We start from the raw sequence: 18,836 nt of genomic DNA, 5'->3' as shown, positions 1-18,836 counted from the left end.
ATCTTTAGCATTCAGTGCATGCCCAGCTTTAAATTGGCTGACAATATTGACACCAGAGGCATGGCGTGCTAGTTGAAGCTGCAAAAGAAACCAACAGCAGGTGTTTTGCTTGTTTAGCTTCTGTTTTCTGCCCTCATTCAGTATGCATGTCATGCACAGATGACCCAAATCATGTATGTGCTAGATTCAAGTTCTTTTAAAAGCTGCATTCATTAGAAATTAGTCACATTATTCATTTTAACCGTCATAATTCAAACTATTGAACTAGTCGAAAGACATTTCTTTAAAGGGACGAGGGGGCGTTTTCAAATATCTCACCCTCTTCCTTCTACGAGCATGTAAGCAACACCCCACTTAAATAACAGGCACCCACATTTCTTTTTTTTTTTTTTGCATGTTTGTCAAATTTAAATGTTTCAGATCATCTTATTTAAATATTAGTCAATGACAATGCAACTAAACACGAAATGCAGTTTTTAAATGAAACTTTTTATCATTAAGGGAGAAAAAAAATCCAAACCTACATGGCCCTGTGTGCAAGTGATTGCCCCCTAAACCTAAAACTGGTTGGGACACCCTTAGCAGCAACAACTGCAATCAAGCGTTTTGCGATAACTTGCAATGAGTCTCTTACAGCGCTGTGGAGGAATTTTGGCCCACTCATCTTTGCAGAATTGTTGTAATTCAGCCACATTGGAGGGTTTTCCAGCATGTAGCGCCTTTTTAAGGTCATACCACAGCATCTCAATAGGATTCAGGTCAGGACTTTGACTAGGCCACTCCAAAGTCTTCAGCCATTCAGAAGTGGACTTGCTGGTGTGTTTTGGATCATTGTCCTGCTGCAGAACCCAAGTTGGTTTTAGCTTGAGGTCACCAACACATTCTCCTTCAGGATTTTTTTGGTGACAGCAGAATTCTTGGTTCCATTTATCACAGCAAGTCTTCCGGGTCTTGAAACAGTAACAGCTTGTGTGTGTTCACGTACTATGGACATGTATAGTACATGAACATGAACGGCAGTCATCTTGACTCAGTTGCATAGTCCCTTTAATGTCCAAAGCCACTTTACTGATGAGACCGTTCGTTAATTATTATAATCCATGACCATTTTCAATGATGGAAAGAAAAAGACAACACAAAATAAAACAAAGCACTTTGAAAACTGACAGATCACAAACAGCTATTTTTGTGGTTGCCTGGCAACCAAGGGCTGCCATTCAATTGTTGAATGCTCCATGGTATCCAGCTGGTCCAGTTATTTCTTATCACAGGTACACTGAAAGGCCCTGGTGCTTGGTAAGACGCAGGACAACCAGAGAACAGATCAAAGCAGGGTGGGTTCCCCCCGTTGCTCTTTTATCTGTCAGTGATGTGCGGTGAGGTTCATCGCTGGTGAGGCACTGACCGACTGGAGTTTTTTTAATGGTAATACAGGTTGATAATTAAGAGGATAACCAAAAAAAGAGAATAATTCATTTTGGTTAAAGAAATGTTTCAGAAATTTTTTAGTGTTCTTACCTTTTATCTGTATGTGAAGTACATGCAGCCCTTTCCTTCTCCAGGAAAAGTTCTGATACTTTGTTGTAAAAGTCGGATCACCTTCTGGTGAGTTTGGGTATGTACAGTCGTCTCGAACTACATTTCTGTTTGAATATCGCTCCCTCTCTCTGTTGCAGTTTTTCAAAAATTAATCAATTATTGTTAAAGAGATAGATACAAGTGATATGTTGTATTCTGGCCACTAGGCGTCAGTAATGACACAAAACATTGCTGAGACTTGACATCACATCACATGACCGTCACAATGCATGCAGTCAGCCATGGCATGTCTGACATGATGGAGTGAAAAGAAGTGATCATTCTACTCTGTGTGGAAGTGGTAAGATTTTGGCTTCTTATTCTTCCCCACTCCAATTGAAACCCTTTTAACTTTAGAATAAATCAACTGGAGACTAACTAGTCTCATTTCCCTGCAGTGATCTGTAGCCTGCGCAGTAGCAATATGTGTAAAAGAAGAATTGGAGTGTGAAGGTGACTATAGGGATGTTAGTTTATGTCTACAGGGCTCTAGTAATGGTAAAATATATATGAATATTTAGAAAGTCATAAACAGCTTTTCTATGCTCTAACTATGAAAATATTCCATTAACATTTGATCCTACGTCATGGAAATTCATTTCCCGCGGCCCGGTCTGGAACCTATTAACCACGATAAACAAGGGACGACTGTAACCCTGCAACTTGACAGTCAAATGTATTCATTCATTCCGCAAAGCATAAAAATATATTAAATGCATTTGAAAAAATAAAGTAAAAAACGCTGGAAGGATGTCAGTGACAAGCACTTTACAGCTCAGGCATGCCCCACACTTCAGGATGCAGCGGTACTGCAAGTGCCTCCTGTACAACATTTCTGCGTATTTTATTGTCTGATTAACAAGAATAATAACCCACACTTACGTTGAAGACATGATCAAGGGTTGCAGAAAGTCACGGTGTATAATAAATGTTTCTGCAACATTATATTACTGGTGACATGCTGACAAACAGAAACTGGCAGGCGCCATGAGCCGACTCTGTGTGCAGTCTGATGGTAGGCAGTCACGCTTGCGGCAGCCTCAGGATCAGGAAATGAACAAATTCAACAATTTTTACTTAAGAAAATGGTAAATGATTGGACTTGGACAGAAAATACATTTAGAATAGAGTTCAATGGACAAATAATCTTTGTTTTATATTTTCAGCATTCGTTTTTAAACATTTTTCATCATGACTGGTGAGGCTCTGCCTCACCTGCCTCCCATGACTGCACATCACTGCAGAGTTCCCACATGGCACATATTGAATGAGGGACAGGAAGTGTAATTGCTTTGCAATATTGTTAAGCATCTACTTTGTAAACCAGGGGTGCTGACACTTATTAGTTTGGGAGCTACTTTTAAAAAGTCCAAAGATCTACCGCCTACTGTAAACATAGAGAACATATATTTTTGTGTATTTATGAGTATTTATCTACATTATGCATGCGTATCCGGGGTGCAAACACTTTTTCAGCATGCAAATTACATGTCAAAATGATCTACGTCTTACTATAATATATAGTGTAATAGTATAATATATATATATATATATAGTAAACTTTGAAACTACAGTAGTAAATATTAATGATTAGTATTTCACATTCACAGTTTCAAAGTTTACAGGTCATCAGAATAGTTGATCCATCCCTCCATCCATTTTCTACACCGCTTCTCCTCTTTAGGGTCGTGGGGGCATGCTGGGGCCTATCCCAGCTGACTTCGGGCGACAGGCGGGGTACAGGGCACATATAGACAAACAACCATTCACACACTCACATACCTATGGACAATTTAGAGTCGCCAGTTAACCTAACATGCATGTTTTTGGATGTGGGAGGAAACTGGAGTACCCGGAGTCCCACACAAGGGAAGAACATGCAAACTCCACACAGAAATGCCCAAGGGAGAATCGAAACCAGGTCTTCCCGATCGCCAGACTGTTACTGTGTTGGCCAACATGCTAACCACTAGACTACCTATTTATTAAGGAAAACAGCAGTTTTTTTAAATTTTGCCCATAATCCACAATCCTTATGTGAAACAGGATCACATGTTTCTTTCCCTTTTCTGCGCTTTCTAAAGAAAGAGCGAGTTAGCTTGGCGCATGAGGGAGCTAACGATGCACGTAATGGGACACACCTATTTCGACTATAAAGCCCTCTTTAAAAAAAAAAACCTCTGACAGGTACATTCATGATAACATGTAAATACTTCAGCATGAGGGAGCTAACAATGCAAAAAAAAACCCTCTAACAACATTTTATAGTTTTATATGCATGCTGTGATAATGAATCAACAGGTACATTCATGATAACATGCTTATAGTATTTTGCCGTATTTTGATCATTTTAAACATTACCAGAACTTCTTTCCTAGATCGGAACTAACGAACGCTACTTCAGTCAACAACAGCAACATAGAGTGTGTCTGTTTGCTATTACTAATCATGGCAGACATTGTGAGAGCCGCCGCCAACGACAAATGAGGATCCAGGACCTTATCTTTTTGAGCCTGACTATACGAAGGATGAGCTACAGGTTATCAGCTTAGATGTCCCCTTCCCCCAGGCAGAGAATAATGTTGCTGGGTGCTAGGCAGATCCAACTATGGTGAACACAGGCATTCTCATAGCGTTATCATGCAGCACTAGTGCAAAACGTTTCATGGACAAAATAACTGTAATGAAAACAATCACTTCCAGTGTCCGCTCTCATTGGGATGCCGACGGATGGAATGGCTGTATTTTTCAGCACAAGACTTGTGCTCCCCGTTGAGCTGGTGAATTAGTTCCTAGGTAAAACACGCTGAGAGCAAACGAGCATCTTGTCCAGTCTTCGTAGCGATGTTGTCGGGTCTTAGTTGAGTGCCAGTATTCACTGTTTCATTTTGTCCCTATGTTTAATTGGTAGCGTGTGGAACCTCATAGTTTTGACCAACTTTTGGGCTTATTGCCACAACCTTCTACAGTACACGTGTGAGGCATGGTTTCTAACCTAGCGTTGACTTTTCCAAACTCACAAACAGCACAGCAGCAGCTCCAGTAGTTAGTGTTACCTCTCGGTAGTGGCCTGAGGCGTTGAGAGTGGCGATGAGACTAGCGAGGCGTTGTGTTGCTACGCCAGAAAAATATGCTTCTTTGTGTTAGCTGCTAAAATAACAATATCGCTGTAGCTTGCTTAATATACAGGTCAGTTATGTAAATGAAACATTGTTGGCTTATTTATTTATTTATTTAGGGTTTTATAGTCGAAATAGGTGAGTCCCGTTATGTGCATTGCTCCCACATGCTAACTCGCTTTCTCTCTTCAGAATGCACAGAAAAGGGAAAGACGTGTGATCATGTTTCACATGGGGATTTTGGATGATGTGCAAAATTCCCAAAAAAAGTGCAGTTTTCCTTTTTAAAAATGTTTTTAGTAAGCCCGACTGGGAACACGTGTTTTGTGTGTCTGTAGCTTTAATGCGAATGAGCTGTTTGTCCACAGCTGTCACTGACAAAGTGTAGGTCTTCTAGAAGCACTATTGTGCACTTCATCCACTTTTTACATATTCACTGTAACACTGCACTTGTCCAACGTAATAGATGCCATATACATACTGGATAACATTAAGGAGTGGGACAGGAGGGCTCAAATTTTAGCAACACTAACATAGCTGTGTGAGCTACAGTGCTTACATTGCTCACATTTTAGCAGCAACATCATGCTAGCTTAGCCTATTCACTGAAGAAAAACAAAATGATCAAACATATAGCTATCGTGTGTGAAGTTGGATTGTTCTGCAGAGCTCCAGGCTTTATTCTAAGATGTGTAGCGAAGCCTGCTTTTTTTGTAAAGCGGTTCTTCATGAATTGATTCGTGTATACACACGAGGAAAGACGTTTTTCCCTTCATGACATCATGAAAACCTGGAAGTTCAAAAGCACTTCCTTTCTCGGAAACTGGAACAAAAACTGAGGTATATGATAGATTTTTCTCAAGTCTGGTGCTCATAACCAGGCTTTATGGAGACATACTACTATTAGAACATTGCTAAAAAATACATTTTGTACAATAGGGGACCTTTTAATGTCTTGCAATACCATACAGCCTCCACTGAGAGGAAACAAGTTGCTCGTGTTGATAGATATTGTATGCAGGAGGTGACAGCCGGGAGACCCTCCAAAAGTGACAGCAGAGCCGTTGCCAATTGCCTGCGCACAAACACACACACACATACACAGGCACACTCGGAGGAAAGATGGGGGAGGCTATAAATACACGAAATAATGAGAGTGTAGAGTCGCAGTCCCCCCACCCCATCCCGATGTCCCCTGCAGCCACACCATCTCTGACTCCCACTACATGTTGCAACTCAGCAGGGCTCGTCACTGGCTTCATAAACCGGGCCAATACGATTCATAATGGAAGACATAACGCAAGAAATGTATTGTGATTACCCACCACTGCAGTTAAAACACATGCGTAAGTGGTGCATAAATACGCGTGACCAAAAAGTAAATACCAAACGTTATTTTAGTGCAGACCCGTGCGTGCATGTGCACGTCATGCAGTCACGAGAGGTGGCTGCAGACACCTGGTGTCAGCATCACGGTCTGGAAGTCAAGATAGAACAGCTTTGTGGATGTGACGATTCCTTCTCACTTGAGTGAAGTTTCAGCACGACCTCTGACATCACCACTTCATTCACGTTTGTGAAAGTATACAGTATGTCTGGTGTAGAGCTGCAACTATTCACCGATGAAATTGATGAATTTGATGAGAAAAAAGGTTTGATTACTATTCTGTGCTTCGATGGTTCATTTAATGAGTGTAACTAATGAGTAACTAATGAGTGTAACTAATAAAAATAGATACAATCCAGAGTGACTGGAACTTAAAATACACGGAAATAGTTTTCGCACATCTGCTGCAATTGAGCGCACATGAGAGTGGCGTGAGTGCCATGTTTTGTGGAGAAAGGACAGGGGTGGCTCAAATGAAAACAGCAACGAGGGGGAAAGGGCCCAAAGGAAATGACAGAAGCTGTCAAAAGTTTGGGATTATTTCAAACTCAAAAGGACGGACAACGTGGTGCAATGTTTGCACAGTCAAATGGGGCTGGCTTAACAGTACTACAGTCGTCCCTCGCTCTATCGAGTTTCTCAAAAATGTAGTTAGCACTATTTCGTGGTTGACTATATTCTATTATTAGTAAAAAAAATATATTTAATAAAAGAAAAGTAGTATTCTGGTCACTGGGCGTCACTATGTTACATTGATGAGACATTACCTTAGATTACGCTGCATGGAGTCAGTAATGCATGTCCAACATGATAGAATGGGGGAAAAAAAGTTCTCGTGCTGTGTGGAAGTGGTAAGTTTTTGGCTTCTTACATTGTCCTTCTTCCACACTTTGTTTGACACCCTTTCTTAAGTTTATAACAAATCAATTGGAAGCTAACTAGTTCGCTCGGTAGCTTGCTATATGCTATGAGCGGCAGCCATGTCTCCTGTCCTTTAAGTGATTAGGGTTGCGCAATGTGGTATAAACAAAGAATAGTAAGAGTGTGAAGATGACTATAGGGGTGTTATTTCATGTGTACAGGGCTGTAATAATGGTAAAAATTGTATTTATGAAGTCATTAACAGGTTTTCTATGCTCTACAAAAATATTTATTTATTAATATTGAATCCTACTTTGCGGAAATTCACTTATTGCAGTCAGGTCTGGAACAAATTAACCACGATAAACGAGACTGTACAACAAATAAATAAATAAATAAAAATCACCACCAGGACATTGCCTACAGCCACAGCTGTTAATGCCAGTGTTTTTTGACCCGGTGCTAATTAGAGACCCAGGTGATTGTCTGCTTTTTAGACCACACACCCACCGGCTAGAGGAGCCTCCGTGGTTAAATAAATAGATTGGAGTAATTCACGTAACTTCCTGTTTATATAGTTTGATACTGACTGAACTGAGGTCTTGTGAAATATTCTGTCATCGGCGGCGAGTGACACACACTCACATGGCATCACATACTGTACATGCATACACCTCCGCTCCGGTTCCCGCATACAGTTTATCGACGCAGCAGCACACCGAGGTTGCGCACTCGGTGTTCCAGCCCGTCTCGCATTACATCCACAGCATCCATTTCTGGTTCCAACAAAAAAAAAGCCTTCAAACTTACCTTAGCGTGTTCGAGTGGCACACTCGGCACATTTCATCAGACGTCTTATAAGACATTCTTAGGGACGGCACTTGCATGACGTCACTTCCGCCAGCGGGTGGATTTTTCTAATTTGTTTATATAATGGCAAAATAAAGTTTTACTGGTTTTGTAACAGTGATGTTTGTTTGGATATATTTTCTTTACATTTTTGCAAATTGTGGTTGTAAACATATACCCATTTGTTTTGTGTAACTTTTCCAAATGAGTTTTCTTCCTTGCCTGGTGGGAGGGGCTTGGTGTATATAAGGAGGCTTTTGCCAACCACTTCGGGGGGGAGTAGGTTGGAGAGTTGGCAGCAAAGCAGGTTGGAACAGTGTGGCAGTAGACTTCAAGAGGGTAGTATTAAGTGGCTGTAAATATTTTTGTATATATTTTTTGTAAATATTTTTTCCTTACTATTTTTGCACTTTTGTCCACATTCTTGTACACTTTTTTTCACTCCCTGCCTTAACTGGAGAGCACAATAAACACCCTCAAAGTTATTTTTTTGACTCCGCCATTGTTTTTCCTCACTGCTCTGAGGGTCTAGCGGGAGAACCCTGTGACAGCAACATTCGCATGGGTAAACACAAATGGGCTGCTACTTATCCTGTAAAACCCAATGACACTTATCACCCTCATTATGTTTGCATATACAATGAGTGCTTATTTATGGTGAAATGTGTTTGGAAAAAAAACAACTTTTTATCTTGTCCTGTATTGGTTCACCAAATGGTGTCTAATGACCGTGGTTCACCTGTCACAGAGGACGAAATTACAAACATGACTCTTAATAGTAAATTCTTGGAATCTGTTGTACCACTCAGGCTCACTGACAAAGACAAAAAAAAAAAACACAATCTCTAGAAATGCTTGTTGCGTCTCCGGAGGACACTTTGATTCCCATCGTCCTGTCAACGCTCTTCATGCCTCATTCTGCTTTCATTGATGTGAAAATTGTTACAGAGATACAGGAATATCAATGTGAACGTCCTTTTTTTTTGCTTGCTGTCTCCACACACCTGCTCATTTGTTTGTGTGTGTGTTTTATCATTCATTGTTTTTTTTCTAAATGCTTTTACCATTCTACGTGTGTTGATGCTGCTGTCTGAACTACATCTGAGCGCACCGTTCCAGCTGGAACACACCTCACAGATGAAAGGGGGATTTATTTATTTATTTATTTATTTATTTTTTATGTACACGCTTATTTAAATTGTATGAGCTTGTTATTGTGCTGCGACTTGGCTAATTGAAGCTGGAGCCAAGTACATGTGGTTTAGTTAAAGACAGACCAAGTGATACCATGTTGACTCAACTGTCACCATATTGTCTCCCTTGGTCCTCTCTGCCCTATTTTAAAGTCTTTAAATGTGATGAGCTCAGTCTCGCTTGATGAAGGCGTCTATGCAAATTCTCACAAAAGACGGATCGGAGCTCCAGAGAAAGACGTGGGAGGATGTGTGGGACTGCGCTATCACTTCTCTGCCGCCACCAATCTCATCTTGCACGGCCGAGCATTGGATTTACCGTATCCCGATCAAAAGAAACGTGAAAAAGACTTGATGGTCCTGACTGAACGGGGCCCTCCCTTACCCGCCGACCAAAGCCTGTGTATCCATGACAACGGCAAGATCCGCTCTTTGCTGTTGACTCTTCTCAGTCAGTGCCGAGTGTTGAGGGAGGAAGTGGAGATAAGGAGGGATTAAATTCAATTTGCGCTGAATGGCTGCTTGCCCCTCATGTAAATGGAATAAGTAGGTTACATTGGGGAGTAGATGGGTGGGTAAGAATGATGTCATGGTTAGGTCCCCTTTTGCTCCCATGTGATTTGTTCATGCACACGTGTGTACACACAGAGGGAGACAACAAAGCAGAAAGACAGCACATCCAACGCCTTTTCTCCTACTTATGCAGGGGAACCTTGGTTAGTGCCATTAAATCTGTCCCAGAATATCCGACACGAACTGAAATGTACTCTAACCAAAGCATGTTTCCCATAAGAATAATGTTAATTCAATGAATTTGTTGCAGACACCCAAAAATATTAACACAAAACACATTTTTCTAGTGACCGCACAGTCAGGAGATCAGGAAGATGTGAAGATCTGGGTTTGAATCTCCGTTGGACATCTCAGTGTGGAGTTTGCATGTTCTCCCCGTGCGTGTGTGGGTTTTCTCCGGGTACTCCGGTTTCCTCCCACATTCCAAAAACATGCTTGTTAGGTTAATTGGCGACTCTAAATTGTCCATAGGTATGAATGTGAGCGTGAATGGTTGTTTGTCTATATGTGACCTACGATTGGCTGGCTACCAGTCTAGGGTGTATGCCGCCTCTCGCCTGAAGTCAGCTGGGATAGGCTCCAGCATACCCGCGACCCTAATGAGGATACGCTGCATAGAAGATGGATGGATGGACGTTATTCTAGTTTTACATGCAAAAAACAATTTGAAATGCATGTAAAAGACTGAAGAGATAAATAAAACGTTTAACGTCACTTTTATCCTGAACTCGTGATTTCAGTTGTTTCTCACCTTTATCAAGATGCTGGCACTTGCATCTTTCTTTGGCTTTATTGTGGGTTATTTTGCAGCCGTGATCAAAGCAATAAGCAGAGTCTTGCGGTGTGACCGTGTTAGTTCACAAAAAAGTAGTCATCCGCTGATGACATCACAGACAGGTCACAGAGATGACTTGTGGTTAAAAATACATTCAGAACACATTTGGACTCACACAGTGTATTAATAAGACAAGACCCCAACTAACCAGAAAATGTAAGTGACCTGAAGCAAACTTTTGGCATACATTTTTGATGTATACTGAAAAACACACTAACCGGGGTGTACGCTTATTTAAACCTATATATTATTAGTAAGAGTCGCCCCCCCGTAAGTGGCCGTACGTGCTGAGGCTCCATCTCAAACAAAATTACCAAAGGAGAAAGGAGCAGGTGCATTCGTGTCTGGACTTGTATCGCCTTGACCCAACTCCACTCAAATCAGTGTCCCTTTCTGGGAAAAGACCTTCTTGAACTCACTTCTGCCACTTGGGGTCTCCATCAACTGTGTGTGTTTGTGCGTGTGCGTGTGTGTGATGTGGTGCAATTGTGTGGGTCTTCGGTGTTTGATCCTTTTCAGTTTTCCAGTCAAGCAAACCTGCTTCAGGTGCAGTTTGTACACTAGAGTTGTTAGATAATAGTGGCATTCTCCAATGCCTTCTCTGACAAAATATTGGTCGTTTCCCTGGAGAAACACAAACTGTAGCATCATTTTATATTTGCTAAGCTCTTTAGTGACATGTAAGACTAATTTCCACTGCAAAGCTCTACATTACACCCCATGGGCTATTGCGTTCATATTATTGTATGTATTGCTTTGTGTAAGCTAACTCTTCTACTCCTAAACTTCTACCGCTCCACACAAAAGGGTGAAAATTTGTCAAAACATGCCTCATAAGTCAGCTTGACTTTTAGTTTCTCATATCTCAATGCACTCTGCAGAACACTCACTCTAACTTTAGGGTGTTTACCCGAACAGGCCTGTGAATATTGTCATTCATTCAGGTCATTGTATTCTCAAGGCTTTGAATCGATCACAGCTGGACTATTCAGGCTGCCATAGAAGATGTTTCGCTTATCATCTGAGCAGGCTGCATCAGTTCATGCTCAATGACTAGGTGGACAAACGCTCGTCTGACCAGGTAGTACAGCTCTGTCAAACTGATGAAGCCTGCTTGGATAAAAAGCAGAACATCTTCAAAGACAACCCAAACAGCCCAGTTGCGATCGATTCAATGCCCGATTCAAGTGTTCACCTGAATCAACACAAAATTTGGTGGGACTTAGCAACTAATTGCTCATAAGTCATTGAATATTTGTCTCATGATTAGAAAACGTTAAAGACATCTGTATTATATGTATGCTAGCATGTCTGTCAGGTTCTTTTGGACTTGAGCCAGTCTGCGCTTGAAAAGGCAGAGAAAATCGTCGGACGCTTTATCAACTCAACTCCAGTAGATTTTCTCCAGTTTATTTCACACTTCAACTATTTAGAGGAGCTTGTTAGGTTAATAACCTTGAATCAACAAGAAATAGGATCAAATTCCGACTCAAGACTAAGCATAGTTGTAACTTAGGCACAACAATAGTTGGTACATACCAGTGGTCTTCTCTCATTTCAGTCTCTTCGTCACATCACATCAGCATCACAAGTCAATTTTGCATCATATTTATAACAGAGGTTTGAAAAACTTGCATTTTTAGCATCATAATCAGAATAAGAATTGCCATACTCTTTGATGAATACAAGTACAAGTCATGTGATGCTTATTTTTAACAGTATATTCTCAAATAAGACAAATTGGACTGAACAATGTCTTTCAAAGCATTTTGAGCACACACAAACTACACGGGGCGCCACAAACATCACTAACAGTCATGTAAAAATATATTTTTTGATTAATGACTGAAGTTGTTTTGCATATATTACTACACTCTTTCCATTTTCAAAAGGTACCAAAATACATAATCCGGAGAAGTTAAATTTCCCACCAGTGTGCAAGGTCCTTGGACAATTCATCCCTCCTCTGTTAATGAACCAACCGGTGTTTGATACTAAAAGGGTTGAGCTAGACACATTGCAGCAGTCACTGGTCAACAGACAAAGGGGAATTTAATGGAAAGTACGCAAAACATATCACAACCAGATGTACACTATTATCCTTTCTTTCGGTGTAAAAATACCCTTATGCACTGAACTCTTCGACATTTGTGACTTTTTCCAGGTAGAAGAGGTGGTGGACGTTGGGACTTTTGCTGCAGAGGACATCCACATCCCCAGCATTTACGTTCACAGGGTTGTCCAGGGAGGCAGCTATGAAAAGAGAATTGAGGTACCAAGGATTTGAACGATACTACTTTATTTACCAGAAAACCAAAAAACAAGTAAATATAAGACTTTGCCTTCCAGGGTTTAATATGACCCCTTTGACTGTTTCCAGAAACGCACAGTAAAGAAAACCCAAGAGAAGCCCAAACCAAAGAAGGATTCTGATATTGTCCGGGAAAGGATAATTCGCCGTGCAGCTCTGGAGTTTGAGGATGGGATGTATGGTATCCTTTTCCCAAGTTGTCAAGCAATGCACTAATTTTGTATGCCAGCATGGTTGGTGTCACTCCAGTTTAATTGAATTGAAAGGAAGCCTTTGTATAATTAATTAACTATCTGTAGCACAACTACATTGTATGGACACCATAAATGTTAATGGATTAGTCAATCAGGGTATTGAATGAGGACTCTTAGTCCATCCCCCGCCCCCACCTTTCCGCCCTACATATTTATTGGCCATTTTACCCGTTCTATGCTTCCAATTTTGTGGGAATAGAATTTTCCCTTGTTATCATCTTCAAATTATTTTTCAATGCAAGATTCCAGATCTCATCCTTGACGAAACGCTGACCAGCTAACCTCGGTATTGGCATCCCCATGTTGGCCAGCAATTTCATCAAACCAGACATCACCGTGCATCTGCAAAGCGAAAATGGCATTTTAGGACTGGTAAGATGCCTAAGAATCTCGTGTTTCAAGCTTTTAAAATGGAATTTACTGCAGCTCTCTGCAGGGAGCAGGAATAATAGCCATGAGGGGCCTTCATTTCAGATCAATTTGATATGTAACTTGTAGTGGAGGCTAGACTCATTTTCCTCATTTTTCTATTTATTTTCTATTATTTTCTGTCTGAGTCTCAGGAAAATAATGCTGCTGGTGCTGCGATGGAATGACTCTCTAATCAACTTGTGTTGACAGGAGAGTGTAGGCGTTCGTGTCGGTGCCTGATTTGTCAAAATTTCTTTTAATTACGAGTGCCAGTTTGTTGTTTTTGAACAAGCGAGGCAGTCTCCCCCCCCCTCCCTGAAAATCAAAGTCTCACCTTGTCATCAGAGGATTTTCATTGTGTCCAGCTGTCCTGTATGCGTGTGTGCACATCCCAGTTTCTTGGTCTTATCTTCTCAGGGCCCATACCCCACTGACGCTGAAGTAGATGCAGACCTGATTAATGCCGGTGAGACTAATCGATATGTACCAGTGTTGAATTTAATGCAGTCAAAGCCTTAAACACAATGATTCATTAAAGCAACAGTCAAATGATCATGAACATGAACATGAACACTTCTTGAATGTTAACATTAATGCGTGATTCATTGCAATGCTAAGTAGTCATATATTTAGTCCATTACATTATTAAATAATCCTTTTATTTTTGATGTTCTGCAGGCAAGGAGACTGTCACGGTGCTCCCTGGAGCTGCCTATTTCTCCAGCGATGAGTCATTTGCTATGATCCGAGGGTAAGACTTTGAAAGTAGTTAGTGAAAATCAGATGTGTGACATGTGCGAGCTTGACCGACTGCTTAGTTGTACTTGCTGATAATGCCAAATTCTCCTCAATTTAAAAGTGCAGTGGAACTTTGCAAGTTGAACACAATCTGCTCAATGTATGACTGTATGCCTGTTGTACACCAGGGTTGGGAAACCTGTGGCCCACAGGCCTAATGCTGTTAGTCCCTCAAATGCATTTGATGCAGCCCCCCACGCAATTCTGAAAACAAAAAAATCCTGTGAGAATTTTTAAAATAAAAAACCTCAAGGCATTTAAGCCTCATATGCTCATATATATGATAATACAGCACATTTCAGTCAATGCAATATATTTTTTCATAACGTTAGTTTGGATGTAGACACAATTTAACCATAGGACACAGCCATTAGTTTACTAACTCGGTATATTACAGATAGCTTTTGTAACATAGACAACCACACATCAGCCTTGCCAATATTCTCCAAGTCCTTGGTGTCTTATTGATTTGCCAGCTGTGTGAGATTGCCCACCTGCTCTCGCATCAGTTGTATGTGTCCACCCATTGGAAATCCAATAATGCTCATAAATAGCACTGTCCAGTCACACTGGCAACGACCACACATTGAACCATAGCCTATGCCTGTGTGCATGACTTATGGGGCTTGACTAAAAGGAGTCACTAAAAGATAACTTACTTTTATTGTCCAAATGACACAGTGACAATATTGTCTAACAAAGGGGCTGTAAAATAAACATTGTGACCTTTTCAAGATCTCAGTGGGTACTTTATCAGTGCATAAAGCAATGGAAGGTTTACCTGTAGACAAGTTTGTCAAACCCTCCAGAATTTTGCGATGTTTCGATCACACCGATTCATGCAAATTCATGCAAATTCAAGCAATCCCTTGCAATCTCCTCCAATCCTCGCAAGTTCCCTACACATTTTAGCCAATCATTGCCATTTTTGCCAGTCAAGTTTGTCCCTGAGGAGCGCTCAAGCATGTACTTAAACTGTCTAACCCAGGAATCGGCAAACTTTAGCATCAAAAGAGTCATTTGGGCCAATTTCTACCAAATTAAAACCCACTTGGAGCCACAGAGCCTATTTGACCACTAAATTGAAGGTAATGCTACATACTGTATATAGTGTATTGTCACGTTCCTTTTCTGTTTTCCTGTACCTCCTGGTGGAGTGGCGAGCCACACCTGACGTCGCTGGGCAATTAGTCAGGTTTCTTAAGCCTTCTCCACCGATTTTGGATCAAAATTTGCAATAAAAGCGTTGTTACACACTGATTAGTTCCAGTTCCAGTACCACTCTCCGTGTAGCTTTAGTTGCTTTAGGCATCATGGTTTCTCACCGAGTTGACTTATCAGAAAACACTGCCTCTAGCACTTTGGTGGGCAACTTGGAAAGGCTCATGACAGTGTCAGATAACACAAAGTTGTCACTACACAGAACCATAAACCAGCTGGAGCCACAGCAGAAGGATGAAGGAGTTGAAAAGGGTTGCAGACCCCTGGTCTAATCAATCAAATGTATCCCTGTAATCCCTGCATCGCCCACCCACATCCTCACTTCCTTGTTTACACTGACAGAGATGTATGTGTGTGTGTGTGTGTGTGTGTGAGACCAAGTCTTTCATTTACCAACAAAAATCACCGCTATAGGTCTCTATCAATAGTTCCCCAATGTCCTCAATGAAAGCGGCGGTGAACTACATGCAATGTAAAATGTAAACGAAAATTTACGACAAGCACTTTTCAAACGTAAAACACACATGAAGGATGACTGCAGCTTGTGGACGATAAAGGGAGCCTTTGGTGGTGTTTGTTTAGTAAACTATGCATGCATTTGTGCGAACTGATCACGTGCAAAAATTCCAGCAGATGGAACACACTCTAGGTAAGTGTTTCTTAAGAGATGTAGGTAAATACACTAAACCTAAAGATACACTAACACTAAAGATACACAATAAAGAATACTGTATATTGAAAATGACCTTAATGGGCAAACACTACCGGTCAAAAGTTTTACAACACCCCATTTTTTCCAGTTATTTATTGAAATTCAAGTCATTCTTGAATAGCTTGAAATGGTAGAGAGGTAAGTGGTGAAGTGCCAGAGGTAAAAAAAAAAAAAAAAAAAAAAAAAAAAAAAAAAAAGGTAAGGTTACCCAAAACTGAAAAATATAAATGTGTATCTCAGAATTATACAAAAAGGCCTGTTTCGGGCAACACAAAATGGGTCAACAATTTAAAGCTGTTCTGCAGAAATGGAGGTTGATCAAGCCTTGGCCGTTGGTGCAAATAATTCCTACAGGTGTTCCAAGTTCTGGAGTACTTACTACTTCCTCGGTCTGCATAAAAACAGTGTTCGGAAAACACTGTGTACTATACCCTTGTGAACATCAGTTGAACAGCATTGTACTGGAGAAAGTAATTTTGTTGCTGCAAAAATGGCAAGAAAAAAGGGAATTAACAATGCAACACCTTAACCTTAACACTTAAAAATGTAGGTTTGTCCTCCAGACAAATTGGAGTGTTCTGAAACTTTTGACCGGTAGTGTGTCTGCATGTACTGTACTGTCTCACTAAAGTGAGTACATACCGCAACCATTTTTATGCGTAAAAGAATATGAAAAAATCTGGATTTCATCAGATGACAGTAATAGAGAGATATTATTCAAGTGCTCCGATTCAGACGTTGACAGCTGTCTTCTGTTGTCTTGCTTCAGCGGTCACATCAACCTGACAATGCTGGGGGCCATGCAGGTGTCAAAGTATGGAGACCTAGCCAACTGGATGATCCCGGTAAGTTTGTTTTTCATGATGCACTGTCCTTAACAATAGGCAGTCGCGCTGAATAGTGAGGAAAAGTTAGGACAATTCCAAGCAGGCCCTACACATTTGGAAATGCAATAAAATGTGTACCAAACTGAGACTGCTCATGAAGTCTGTCTGGGATTGGTAGTGAAGTAGTCCCTGAACCGTAGGAGTATTTGGTGTTCAGGTATTTACAGTAAATCCAAGGAGGACTGTTCATGTCTTTAGAGTAATCCCAGTAATGCCATATGTTTGGGAGACCGGGACATTTACATGTGACCTTAAATGTACACTTGACTTCTGTGGTACCAAGTCCCTGGGGAAAATTCTTGTGTACCGAAGGGAAGACTTTGTGTCAAACATTCAGCCAATTAAGACTGCACAGTGCACTTTCCTTAAAATGATCCGATTCGTAGGTGCTCCTCTACAAGGGCACTTGATGGATGGACGACCCAGATAGCGTCCAATGGGAACACCTGGTTGAGACAGATTAACTGATATTTCCTTGGTGCTTGGGCAGTCTACATATCGGTCACTTCATGTATGATACACTGGGTGACATGGAGAACAACCAGAACTTACCTGTACCGTACTCAAGAGTTTTGATCTAGTTCTCTTCCAACAAGATAGACCTATTTGAGGATGAATTTCATCTATGCACCTGCAGAACAGAAAGCAGTTCTTCGTTAGCTAACATCTGTAGGGCATCATAAAATCTTTTTTATTTTTTGCCAAATTCAGTTTTTTCCATTTTTAATTTTTTTGAATTTCATTTTTTTTTTACCTTTGACACTTATTTTACCATCATAGAGTGTGTTTGCTATTTGGGTTAATGAATAAAATGTCCATTAATTAAATGCAAATCCTTACATTCATTAATGCAATACATCATTGGTTCATGCAGCCTGGCTAACTTTTCTAATGGGATGTCAACCTCTGCACACATTGCAAAATTTTCAACACACTGTAATGCCCATGCTTGTGGTTAAGGAAGATTTATTCACTGATGTAATTCCAATCGCGTTATTAATGGAAGATATTTTTAAAACACATTTATTTTGTTTACACAATTCGACGAGATGCATCAAACACTTATTTTGAAGGCCGGCAGTGTGTTGTGTGTTTATGTATGTATTCTCTGTTGAACCAAGCTAATCCCGCTAGCTTCCATTTATGCTCCAAGTGACTTTACAAGTTTTTTTGCCACCATTTTGATATGTTCAGTTCGGGAGAGGGTTGGTGATTGTGATGCGATCCCACCACGATTGAGTGGTCCGTCGATAAAATACTTCCCCACACAAACGTTCCTTCTCGTCACGATGACATCATTTCATTCGCATTATTTCATTTTCCTCAAGATTTCACATTTAACAGTAAACTCTGTTTTTATTGGCCAATTCAATCTGTTAGGATTTCTTGCCATACAAATGCAAGCTAGCCGACATGCCTGTAGATGTTGCTTACTCCCACTAGAACATGGCTGAGTGTTCTTCTCTGGGGATGGACTTACAGTGGTGCTTACAGTGTAATGAGTGGGGTTGAGATTTGAGCAAGATGTTTGATCAGGTCAACTGGACTCTGGGCCACAGTAGCTGCAGCCCTCCTCAGTGATTGCCAAGGTCAAGAACCCATAAAAAGCCTATGGGGGTGGGGGCTTGACACAAACTCCCCCCAGACACATTGCGGTTTTCTGCTTGACTGAAAAGTGTGCATGTTGCTTTAGGCGGTGCGTTATTGTAAAAGATTGGCCAAGAGATAGACAAACAGCAATGTGTTTTCCACTAACTGTGGTAGATCAGGTTGTTTTTTTATGGTCATTCTTATATAGCAGAGTAGTACTTGATTTTGCAATATAGGTTTTACTCAATGGTTACCTT

The 18,836-nt window shown here is 40.8% G+C and overlaps 1 protein-coding gene across 1 annotated transcript in view; it reads left to right on the top strand.

The window, feature by feature from the left end:
* oxct1a (3-oxoacid CoA transferase 1a) overlaps positions 1 to 18,836 on the top strand; it is a 56,620-nt gene that overhangs the window by 13,958 nt on the left and 23,826 nt on the right. The window contains exons 8-13 of the mRNA XM_054773015.1: positions 12,560 to 12,667; positions 12,776 to 12,887; positions 13,238 to 13,332; positions 13,789 to 13,837; positions 14,050 to 14,122; positions 16,872 to 16,947. Coding sequence (XP_054628990.1) covers positions 12,560 to 12,667; positions 12,776 to 12,887; positions 13,238 to 13,332; positions 13,789 to 13,837; positions 14,050 to 14,122; positions 16,872 to 16,947 — 513 coding nt within the window. The remainder of the gene's footprint in view (positions 1 to 12,559; positions 12,668 to 12,775; positions 12,888 to 13,237; positions 13,333 to 13,788; positions 13,838 to 14,049; positions 14,123 to 16,871; positions 16,948 to 18,836) is intronic.

Source organism: Dunckerocampus dactyliophorus, chromosome 4 (assembly GCF_027744805.1).
Source record: "Dunckerocampus dactyliophorus isolate RoL2022-P2 chromosome 4, RoL_Ddac_1.1, whole genome shotgun sequence".
In the NCBI taxonomy this organism is placed as follows: Eukaryota; Metazoa; Chordata; class Actinopteri; order Syngnathiformes; family Syngnathidae; genus Dunckerocampus; species Dunckerocampus dactyliophorus.
The sequence above is the reverse complement of the archived record's forward strand: the minus strand, read 5'-3'. Positions and strand labels throughout refer to the sequence as shown.